This window comes from Oncorhynchus mykiss, chromosome 16, assembly GCF_057628025.1.
Source record: "Oncorhynchus mykiss isolate SJ-2025 chromosome 16, ASM5762802v1, whole genome shotgun sequence".
Taxonomy (NCBI): Eukaryota; Metazoa; Chordata; class Actinopteri; order Salmoniformes; family Salmonidae; genus Oncorhynchus; species Oncorhynchus mykiss.
Window position 1 is genome coordinate 37095213 of NC_143037.1, and position 12552 is coordinate 37107764.

Here is a 12552-nt window from a genome sequence, read left to right on the forward strand (position 1 = left end):
TTCCACTGTCCTTCCCTCACTCACAGTTAAACTGATAGATCCACTAAAATGGACTACAATGGAATTAGCAGATTTATTGCTATGTGACATCCAGGTTGCCATTGACAGAAAGGTGTGTGGTGGCCTAGCTAGAAACCCCCCTCCCAAAGAGAAAAGATCCCTCTTATCAGAGCTCGGATAATTTCATCATTACTTCACGTTGGACCGCAGAAATCAAACACAGTCTGTTTTTATTTGTGCAGTTATGTCATGAGAAAGGCTCATGGATGAAATTGCTTTTCCCCCCACACATCTCCAGGCACTTTTCCCCCCACTCCATCTCTCTTCTGCTGCTCAGGATATCTACTGAAGGCCCGGCATTGTTGCATAATTCATAAATCTCCTTTGACCTTTGTAAAAATAATAATTTCATAATGTATTCCCTGTTAAAAATAACAAATCTTGAAATGTGCTTAGCTGGCTGGAGGCTTTACACTCTGATGCCAGTCCAAAATCCCACTTGAGTTGAACTCAGAATAATAATGAGATTGGCATTACTGCCTGCCTGTCCATCTAATTTTCTCACCCAAAGCACATGTTGACATTCCAGCTTTACATTAGTCCTGAACTCATAGTTATCTGTGGAGGTACTCGTATGTTAGATGTGTGCCCTACACGAGTTCTCATTAAGCTATGGCTTGAATTATAAAGGCCCCAGTTCATACTGCACAGACAACTCCTAATTTATATTTATAATTCAACCATCCAAGAGTAACTACATAAGGTTTGTTAGGAGTCATTAACACTTTAATAAGCATGAGTAAAATTTATGTTATTGACATACCGTGTGCAGTAAGCGTCGATCAATATTTAGGTAGTGCTTATAATGCCGTTATGCATTGCTTATGAAGCCGTTAAGTAATCCTTATGTTGTTTCGACGGAAGGAGATGGATTCCACGGAGACAGGCGACAGAGTCAGGTCTGTTTGACATTTTATTTCATGGTGGTAGGAACAAAAGACAAAGGTAATAAAGTTAGTAATGGTCAGGTCATGCCACTCTTACTCGGTGCACTGCCCTTCAGGAGCGTCTAAATCAAACAGTAGTTTAGAGGCCAGTCGATAGGGGAATCCACATGAAGACATAAAGGAACAGAAAATAGATTCAAACAGTAAATAGTACCTTTTCTGTAAAAGCCAGAGGCAGACATTTTTGAGGCTCTCCGATGACTTGTATGAGTATTATTATGAATTTAATTATTACATATTAATTTACACCATGGGGTTGATGAGGCTAGGATGCTGGCTAAAATAAGAGCACAATGACTTTGTCAACCGGTGAGCCGTTGAACTGTTTTAAGGCAATTCATAGACAGTTGCAACTACCCCGACATTAGATTGTGCCCGTCTTACTCTTGAGCCAGTGTCACTTCTGAGTGTCAATAACACAGGACACATTCCACAACTACTGGAATAGGTCCAATTCAACAGTAATACAACATAGAAATGCAGTGGTGTAGACCATACATAAGCACACACGGTTACTGGTCTTAGCTTTGGAAACTAGTCCTTGATTTGACTCAAAAGTCATATGCTTCAATGCTCTTCCCCTTCCCTTTCCTTCCCCATTGACATAAGAACATAATTATTGTGTGTAGTGAACAGACAAGTCAGACTTCTTGGTTCCAGTGTATAGTACTAAAAACATAACCTCCACAGTTTTACACAATGCTAAATTTACACGTACAAAATGGCCGCCTTTGTTTCAGAAGGGGGAAATATGAAGTGAACAATATTGCCAAGTATCTTATGTATCAAAACAGAGTGGGTTTATGCCAGTTTTTGGATGTTGCAGAATTCATCTTAATACAAACCCATGTATTAGTATGTTTATTTGCAATTGCAATTATGTTTGCGATTTTTCTTTACATTTTGCCGCCCAATATCCCAACTTATCACATTATCCCCTTTCCAACAGCAAGAGTTTATGTTATTTTAATGCAAGAGTATAAACCAGTTTTCCTTTCAATTTGAGACATTTTTTTTTACTCTGAAGTTTGAAAGATTGAAGAATTTTATTGATGACTGAACATTCCATGACTGAGCATTGAAGGGTCCCACTGCCCACCTGGTATGACATCTCTCCTCTTCCTCTATTTAGCCGTATCTTACAGCTCCTCCATCAGGCCAGATGTGGTAAAAACAACAACTTGTTCTCTTACACCATAAAAAAAGGACCCAGCCAAATGAAATAGTTCTACAAGCTCAGTGAAATCAGGTGAGAGTAAAATAATCCACTTGACCGCTGACACGTTCGCCTCAGAAAATGAAAAGATCTGGCAAAACTAAAACAAAACAAAATCAACATCGCAGAAACCGCATGCAACTAGTGGTCATTGTTAGCTTTACTGATTGCAAAATAGAATATGCACAATACATGAGAAGCACAATACATGAGAAGAGAACCAATCTTACATATTCACAGTCTCAGGTATTTATATACTCTATATTTATTACATTTATTTATGTAAATTATTATTACATTTCTTGATTAATGGATGTTTTGAAATTATGATATGTAAGTTGTTCTGGAATGCATGGCACTTCGTCTTTGTTCAAAAATGAGACTTAGTCATTGGTTCAGAGCCAACTGAGAGTATTTGCGCTGTATGAGGAGTTAGAAGAGTTTGATCAGGCGGTTTCCGAAACTCAGTCTTAACTAATATGGAATAAACTTGTGTCCTATCAGGGGCAAGCAGAGGGTTCTATGAAACCAGAGTTGTGTTCATGAGGCACCAATAAGACAGGCTTGTTTTCGTTGCAAAATGTTGTAAAACATTTTGTAACAGTGTGCTCTAATGAACATGACACAGGTATCTGCAGTATGTCTACTGCATTTGCCTCACACGGGAATGTTTGTATGTAGAGTTAGGGTTATGTCTATAGGCTGTGTTGGGTGGTAGTGACTGATATGACACCAAGACGAGGCAATAATAGAGAGGACCAATGTGGTTCACCAGTGTTCAAGCAATGCGCGTTTGTTTGAAAATAACAAATACAATTAATGCAACTTTCGCTTGTCTTGCAACGCCACACAAATGTACGCATATACGCAAGGTATTTACACCGGCCTTTCAGGAGGGGGATAATGAATGAACGGGAGGCGTAGATAAACAAACAAAAAAAATACAGTATAACAAAACAAAATAAAACAAATTTAAACGATGTATTATTTTTTTCCAATATAAAAAGCGATGACAATTATACAAAAATAGAACTTAATTACAGCATTAGACATGTAGTTTATGAAGGGGGTGGTTTAGCCAGGCTATTTTTTGTCCTCAGCGGCGGAACAGTGTAATATTTTGGGGCTATTGAGGGCGTCCTCCACCAGGTGAAGCCCCATGCCGTCCACCACCACATTCTTTACACAGCCAACGAAGCCCGTGCTGTAGGCCTTAGGCAGCCTGTGGGCCACCATCAACTCCTCCAAGCCACCTGGAGACAGAACGAGAGAGAGAGAAGGGAAGAGAAGGAGGGCGCTTTAGAACAGTGTCTGAGGTGCATGGACAGACACACAACAAATGCATGCACCCCAGCACTCCCACAGATTGAGGTCACGTCCTTGCATCTCCCATAAAGCAGCATGTGTCCTGCCACAAAGGATAACTAACTGCTGTAAAGTACTGTGTAATGTTGACACTGGCAGTAGATGATGAGAGAGAGACATGTAGCTCTGGTGAACAGGAACGAACTGCATATCAAACAGGTGGTCCTTTCTGGAGGCCTGCTCGAGCAGTACAGTCACTAGAAATCACCATTCACTCCAAGGGGAGCCCGTCTTCTGATAGATTCACCTGGATTTATCTTTCTCTCGTTTTCTGTCTCTCATTCATTCCAAGGGGAGCCCGTCTTCTGATAATTCACCTGGATTTATCTTTCTCTCGTTTTCTGTTTCTCATTCTCTATCAAACACTTTCACACACTCTTTGCCTATATCTCTTTCCCTCTCAAAGACACTATTTTCCACTTATTTCCTTTCTCTTCCCTCTCCTGCTTTTGTCCCTGTTTCATCTGCTGCCCCGAGTTGGCCTTTCCGTCAAGCTCTTTCCCCCTTCTCTCTGTCCCCTCTAATCGGATTGCGTGCCTCTGAATCGGGGATCGACAGGGCTAATTTTATGCGAGTAAAAGATTAATTAATGATGAGCAGTGAAAGAGAAGGATTTAAAAGCGAGGAGCTGCTTGATGTGAGGCCTGCTGAAAGGATAATGTATTCTAGCTGTGGGGCGTGCTCGGCACCTGTTTGGAACCGCAGCGGTGTGTATGTGTGGTGTGTCAGTGTGTGTGTGCGTGTGTGTGTGAGAAAGAGAGGGATTATGTGTGTCCTTCCACCTGCTGGCTCTCCTAACTCAAAACACCCACACATACCTTCCCAACACCTTACACGACCAAATGCATTTCAAGGAAAAAAAATTCTACCAGCGCCATTTCCCCAGAATATTCAATCTATCAGCGTGTGCTACTTCAAAAGCCATTTCGCTGAGCGAAGTTCAGGTCAAATGGAACTCAAAAAGATAACAGGCAGACTTCTTTGGTCGTTTCAAATTCCAGAGAAAAGAAAACTTTTGAGTTTAGTCAGATTGCTTTTCATTTCTCAAATCAATACCAGAATAGAGTTGGACACTCTTTCCAGACCGTCATCTTACATTTATGACCAATTATTTTCATGCCAGCGAGTTCTCTCACATCCACTGCAATGCATAGTGAGCACATTCCTCATTTCTGGCACACACCTACCATTGTTACAGATGGAAATGTACTGTGTGTGTCAAATTTCAGGTTAACCCTATGTGTTGCTCAACAGTACCTTGGTCACTAGTCCATGTCCGTTACACTATCAGAGGGAAGTTAGACCAAGTATTATCAGCGTTTACTCACTTGCTGTTTCTAAAAACAACATTTTAGTGTCTGACGGATTGATGTATGGAGGACTCATGACTGCATGGCCAGGCACGACTCCAACACCATCATCATGTTTTCCGATGACACAACAGTGGCAGCCCTGATCACCTGGTATGGCAACTGCTCGGCCTCCGAGCGCAAGGCACTACAGAGGGTAGTGTGATTGGTCTAGTATATCACTGGGGCCAAGCTTCTTTCCATCCAGGACCTCTAAACCAGGCGGTGTCAGAGGATGGCCCTAAACATTTTCAAAGACTCCAGCCCTCTAGTCATAGAGTGTTCTCTCTGCTGCTGCATGGCAAGCAGTACCAGAGCACAGAGTCTAAGTCCAAAAGTATTCTCAACAGCTTCTACCCCAAAGCCATAAGGCTCCTGAACAGCAAATCAAAGGGCTTCCCAGACGATTTGCATTGCCCCCTATCTTTTATGCTGCTGCTCTGTTTATTATCTATGCATTGTCACTTTAACTCTACCTACATGAACATATTACCTCCATTACCTTGACTAACCGGTGCCCCCGCACATTGACTCTGTACCGGTACCCCCTGTATATAGCCTCGCTATTGTTATTTTACTGCTGCTGTGTAATTATTTGTTACTTTTATTTTTCTATTTACAGTTGAATTTGGAAGTTTACATACACCTTAGCCAAATACATTTAAACTCAGTTTTTCACAATTCCTGACATTTAATCCTAGCAAAAATTCCCTGTCTTTGGTCAGTTAGGATCACCACTTTATTTTAAGAATATGAAATGTCAGAATAATAGTAGAGTGATTTATTTCAGCTTTTATTTCTTTCATCACATTCCCAGTGGGTCAGTTTACATACACTCAAATAGTATTTGGTAGCATTGCCTTTAAATTGTTTAACCTGGGTCAAATGTTTCAGGTAGCCTTCCACAAGCTTCCCACAGTAATGTGGATGAATTTTGGCCCATTCCTCCTGACAGAGCTGGTGTAACTGAGGCAGGTTTGTAGGCCTCCTTGTTCGCACACTTTCAGTTCTGCCCACAAATGTTCTATAGGATTGAGGTCAGGGCTTTGTGATGGCCACTCCAATACCTTGACTCTGTTGTCCTTCAGCTATTTTGCCACAACTTTGGAAGTATGCTTGGGGTCATTGTCCATTTGGAAGACCCATTTGCAACCAAGCTTTCACTTCCTGACTGATGTCTTGAGATGTTGCTTCAATATATCCACATAATTTCCCCTCTTCATTATTTTGTGAAGTCCACCAGTCCCTCCTGCAGCAAAGCACCCCCACAACATGATGCTGCCACCCCTGTGCTTCATGGTTAGGATGGTGTCCTTCAACTTGCAAGCCTCCTCCTTTTTCCTCCAAACATAGCAATGGTCATTATGGCCAAACAGTTCTATTTTCATTTCATCAGACCAGAGGACATTTCTCCAAAAAGTACAATCTTTGTCCCAATGTGCAGTTGCAAACCGTAGTCTGGCTTTTTTATAGCAGTTTTGGAGCAGTGGCTTCTTCCTTGCTGAGCGGTCTTTCAGGTTATGTCGATATGGGACTCGTTTTACTGCGGATATAGATACTTTTGATTTTCCCATGATGTCAAGCAAAGAGGCACTGAGTTTGAGGGTAGGCCTTGAAATACATTCACATGTACACCTCCAATTGACTCAAATGATGTCAATTAGCCTATCAGAAGCTTCTAAAGCCATGACATCATTTTCTGGAATTTTCCAAGCTGTTTAAAGGCACAGTCACCTTAGTGTATGTAAACTTCTGACTCACTGGAATTGTGATACAGTGAATTATACGTGAAATAATCTGTCTGTAAACAATTGTTGGAAAAATTACTTGTGTCATGCACAAAGTAGGTGTCCTAACCGACTTGCCACAACTGTAGTTTGTTAACAAGAAATTTGTGGAATGGTTGAAAAACTAGTTTTAATGACTCCAACCTAAGTGTATGTAAACTTCCGACTTCAACTGTATCTATTTTTTACTTAACACTTTGTTTCCTTAAAACTGCATTGTTGGTTAAGGGCGCATGCGACAAATAAACATTTATTTGATTTGTCTGTCTGTCGTGTGTCTGCATGTGTGCATTCCCATCTGGGTGTGTGTATGTTTGTACACCTGTGTCTGCCTCTGTGTGTCTGTTTCACTGTGTTTTAAACCTAAGACCTGTTGCGGGCTTATTAATCCACCTACCCAACCAGAGAGCTCCGTCTGTGTCCAGCTGAGTGGCTGTCAGGGGCGACGATCCCGTGACTGCTGCCTCGTTGCCCACCTGGAGAGATCCGTCCCTACGTGCTCTGAGAGAGGAGGGGGCAGAAAGGGGGAAGGTAGAGGGAGAGGTGGGAGATAGGGAGAGAAAGAGGGAGTTGTTTACTGGCTTGTAGTAAAAATTAAGTCAGATGGCTATGTGCTTAGCAGGTGATTGAGCGAAGGGGGAGAGAGTGAGTGCATCCGATATCACTAATATAAATATTCACTTAGGGCTAAATCCTAACTTCCCCCCAAGTCAAAGTTAGTCAAGTTGAAGTTAGGATTTACGCTAAAGCAAAATCACAAATACAAGCTATCCTGTTGAATGTCCCGTTAGCCGTCGCCTTACCTGCTGGCCTTGACGCAGATCCAACTGTTAGTGTTGACGCGCACCGTCGAGTGAAGCACCACAGGCTTGGAGCCCAGGTCATAGGTCATCTGCACGCGGCCATCCACAATGGCCAGGGCGATATAGTCAGAGCGCTCCACGCCCTTGCCGCTCCACAGCACCAGGCCCTGTGTGGCCTCCGTCTTGATGCTCAGCTCAAATTTGTTCACTAGCAGGGCCTTCTCACTGCAGGGCAGGGGGAGGAGATTTAGAATGACTTATATTATTGGAGAGCAGAGTAAGTGAGGTGATTGTGAACTGTGAAGTAGTCAACGTTTGCATACTGGCTGTGTTGCTTGTACGTATGAACCCCAGAGAGGTGATTCAAGGTTGATAGTGATGGGATGCATTCTAAATGGTTACCAGTGATGGCTGTGTCCCAATACACTTCACTGGTTTCCTAATTCCTTGTCTAGCTTCCTTCATGACAACTGATCTGAAAGCACTTGAGAGGGTCATGTGAGAAACCTCTCAGGCCTCTCTCTCTCTCTCTCTCTCTCTCTCTCTCTCTCTCTCTCTCTCTCTCTCTCTCTCTCTCTCTCTCTCTCTCTCTCTCTCTCTCTCTCTCTCTCTCTCTCTCTCTCTCTCTCTCTCTCTCTCTCTCTCTCTCTCTCTCTCTCTCTCTCTCTCGTTAGGTGGTGGTTGAGGCGGGGGACTGAGGCAGGATTCTGGGGGGTTCGGTGCTGTTTGATCTCAGTCTCTGGACTGCCTGTGCTGCGGGGGAGTCAGGGAGCTGGGGAGAGGGGTGGAGACTGGGACATCCTGGGCCTTCCTATGGGGAGCGCTGCATCTCACTGCCACAGCTGTCTCTACTCTGTGAGTGGGCTGCTGCTCAGAGCCTAGCTGGTGTGGTGGTTTGCATATATACACACACACACACACACACACACACACACACACACACACACACACACACACACATCCATGTATGCACACATGCACACAGCTCCATTTGGTACAGACCTCAAACAAAAAGACTCCAGAAAGGAAGCTATTTTTAAACAGCTCCTTTATTCTCCATTGTTTCCTTCAAGAGATGGATATCAAGAGAATCATGCCTATGTGTTTGTGGTGTGTGTGTCACTAATCGGTATCGCTGTAATGTACTGTGAAGTCGACAAGGTACAACAACTTTTTTTTTTGACAAACAGGCAAAGCACACAGAACAGAGAGCACACAACACAACACAGAACAGAGAGCACACAACACAACACAGAACAGAGAGCACACAACACAACACAGAACAGAGAGCACACAACACAGAACAGAGAGCACACAACACAGAACAGAGAGCACACAACACAGAACAGAGAGCACACAACACAGAACAGAGAGCACACAACACAACACAAAACCCAGATCACACAAGACAGACATGACATGTACACGACACAAGTCTGCTCAGCAAACAGACAGAGTCTTATGGGAGCACAGGGGGTTATCCACAAACGGGCAGAAGGAGAGGAGAAAAGGAAGAAAAGAGAAAATGACCCTTGACTACGTATAAATAAAGTTGATTTGATCCTCTCATTGGGCCGGCCAAAAGTGGTGCTACTGCTAATGAGCTAACGGTGGTGAAGAGACTGGACGGATTGTTTAAACGTAATAATTTTTTAAGTCTTTTCATTTAGTTTCTGTTCAGGTATGGCCAACCGAACTTGACGCATGTTTAGTATTCGACCCAGCAGAGAGGAAGGAGTGAAACGTTTCTACATTTGGATTTGAGATTTCCAAAGCATAACTAATCTTTCTAAAATACACCATTTAAATTCACTCAAGCACAAATGCACAAAACAGAATGACTAATGAATTTAGAGTCATAGAAATCCTTTAGACAAACAGTAACAAAACACATACAATATTTGGACTCCTTTCCCCTTGCCTGGGTAGGAGGTTCAATAAATCCTCAACAGCCTGGGTAGGAGGTTCAATAAATCCTCAACAGCCTGGGTAGGAGGTTCAATAAATCCTCAACAGCCTGGGTAGGAGGTTCAATAAATCCTCAACAGCCTGGGTTATGAGGTTCAATAAATCTTCAACAGCCTGGGTAGGAGGTTCAATAAATCCTCAACAGCCTGGGTTATGAGGTTCAATAAATCCTCAACAGCCTGGGTAGGAGGTTCAATAAATCCTCAACAGCCTGGTTATGAGGTTGAATAAATCCTCAACAGGATGGATTTTCAGAAAGAATAAGGTCCTCAGACTAAGGATATATTATACTGTATTTATACTATACTGACTAGTCTTAATTATGTCTCGGACTCCTGGTTGCATAATACATTTCCAAGAAGGGACAACGTTTGAATTTAACTGAATTAAGAATTTGATGTGAAACAATACATGATTTCAAATGCAACCAAGTTGTCTTACTTTGGGGTTTACTTACTGGATTTGATTAATATTATGGAGTAGCGTCTTCTATGCTTCTTTTATTCCTTTTTGAATAAGTCTGAAAAAGGGCTGTGCACCCCATTGCCTTTAGGTGGGAGAAGTAAACAGAGCATTGCTAAACTTGTAAGGAAAACATTGCATAGAGATTGCAAGGTTGGATGGCTCGTTTGGCTGCTAGGGCTAGATATGATTGGGGACTGAGCTCTGCTGTCTTAATAGACCCGGGTGCGATTGCAACAGCTTATGGGGATCCAGATAAACAAATTACAATATAATACTGTCTCTATACGTGGCCCAGTATATAGGTAAGTATAGAGAAGTCTGGCCCTCCAATAATTTCTCTATGGGTCCCAGTGTACAGAGTAGTGTGGCCCTATTATACTTCTCTAAATGGGGCCGAGAGTATTGAACTGTGGCTCTCCAATACTGTTTCTATGGGGCACTTTCTGACCCTTGAGTAGTGAGAAGTTAGGCTGCCAACCTGAGGGGGGTTGTGTCGGGGTGGGATGCAGAAGGGTGGGGAGGCAGCATGCTAGCGATTGGTTGGACAGCGCTGGCTACAGGCTCCAGGACACTCACCTCTGTTCCGACGGGTTCTCCAGTGACTCTGGACTTTAAGGGAGCAGGGGAGAGAATGGAAGGGCGTGCAATAAGCGGACGGAGGGAGGTGGAAGGAGGACCCACAAGGAACCTTACAGGGTGATGTACTATATAGCATCGTCCAGCATAGACAAGAGCCTCAGTGATCAGGGAGATGTGTTGAACAGAGTAAGTTGTTGCCCGGGAGATGGGAAAACATGTCTAGCTACCTTCCATGGTCCATACTAGCATACTAGCCAATGCATTACTACATTCTAGGTAGTATGAACACAGGAAATAGAACACATTATGAGTTTGGCTCTGGAGCTGTGATCACAGAATCATGGCTCTCTCTGGATATTATGTTCCCATCCATACAGCCAGCTGGGTTCTCAGTACATTGTGCTGATAGAGAACTCTCTGGGAAGAAGAAAGGCGGAGGGGTATGTTTCATGATTAACTACTCATGGTGTGATTGTGGGAACGTACAGGAACTCAAGTCCTTTTGTTCACCGACCTAGAATACCTCACAATCAATGCCGACCGCATTACCTCCTTAGAATTTTCTTTGGTTATCGTCACAGCCGTGTAAATTCCCCCTCTAGCCGATACATGACAGCTCTCAAAGAACTACACTGGACCATGTGCAAACTGGAAACTGCATAACCTGGGGGACATTTATTAAAGCTGGGAATTTGAATAAAGCAAATCTGAGGAAAACACTACCGAAGTTTTACCAACACATTGCCTGCAGAAATCCTCTCCCTTCCAGGATGGCTACAAGGCTCTCCCCTCAACTCCCTTCGGCAACTCCCTTTCGCTCCTCCCTCCCTATAAGCAGAAACTCAAACAGGAAATACCTGTGCTAAGGTTTATTCAATGCTGGTCTGACCAAGACTGTTTTGATCACGCGGACTGGGACATGTTCCGGGTTGCTTCTAGAATAACATTGACGTGTACACTGACAAGGTGACTGAGTTCATCAAGAAGTGTATGGGGGATTTTGTTCCCACTGTGACCACTGCATTTAACCACAGCAAGGTGACTGGGAATATGGTAGGTTATAAACAGTCCAGTTATGCCCTCCGTAAGGCAATCAAACAGGCAGAACGTCAGTACAGAGACTAAGTGGAGTTGCAATTTAACGGCTCAGACACAAGATGTATGTGGCAGGGACTCCAAAAAATAATGTATTATAAAGAGAAAACCAGCCACACCGCGGACAGCATGTTAACCCTTGAAAGGCTGCCAGCCCAGATGGCATCCCGAGCCGCATCCTCAGAGCAGGCGCAGACCTGCTAGCTGGAGTGTTTATGGACATATTCAACCTCTTCCTATCTCAGTCTGCTGTCCCCATATGCTTCAAGATGTCCACCATTGTATCTGTTCCCAAGAAAGCTAAGGTAACTGAACTAAATGACTATCGCCCCGTAGCACACTTCCGTCATCATGAAGTGCTTTGAGAGACTAGTTAAGGATCATGTCACCTTCACCGACAGCCTAGACCCACTGCAATTTACATATTGCCCCAATAGATTTACGGATGATGCCATCGCACTACACACTGCCCTATCCCATCTTACCTAATGTATGTAAGAATACTGATCATTGACTACAGCTCAGCCTTCAACACCATAGTATCCTCCGAGCTCATCATTAAGCTCGGGGTCCTGGGTCTGAACCCCGCCCTGTGGAACTGGATCCTGGACTTCCTGACAGGCTGCCCCCCCAGGTGGTGAAGGTAGGCAACAACACCTCCACTACACTGAACCTCAACACAGGGGCCCCACAAAGGTGCGTCCTCAGCCTCGTTCTGTACTTCCCTCGTTTACCCATGACTGCGTGGCCACGCCTCCAACTCAACAATCAAGTTTGCAGGCGACACAAAAGTGTTAGGCCTGATTGCCAACAATGACAAGATGGCCTTACAGGGAGGAGCTGGCCCTGGTGGAGTGGTGCCAGGAAAAGTGGAATTCTGGAGATGTCATATTTTTGTTTTTATAAACTCCTGACTCG

At 43.6% G+C, this 12552-nt stretch overlaps 1 protein-coding gene across 8 annotated transcripts in view; it reads right to left on the reverse strand.

The window, feature by feature from the left end:
- Positions 1-960: 960 nt before the first annotated feature.
- The window catches only part of LOC110491868 (agrin), a 472223-nt gene continuing 460631 nt past the window's right edge, over positions 961-12552 (reverse strand). For 5 of the 8 annotated variants that reach the window (XM_090202606.1, XM_090202603.1, XM_090202602.1 and 2 more), the window contains 4 exons: positions 10537-10569; positions 7528-7752; positions 7122-7225; positions 961-3476 (listed from right to left, as the gene is read on the reverse strand). In XM_090202606.1, the coding sequence (XP_090058732.1) occupies positions 3307-3476; positions 7122-7225; positions 7528-7752; positions 10537-10569 (532 nt within the window). In that variant the 3' untranslated portion in view covers positions 961-3306. The remainder of the gene's footprint in view (positions 3477-7121; positions 7226-7527; positions 7753-10536; positions 10570-12552) is intronic. The other 3 variants (XM_036946761.2, XM_090202604.1, XM_036946764.2) reach the window with 1 other exon arrangement.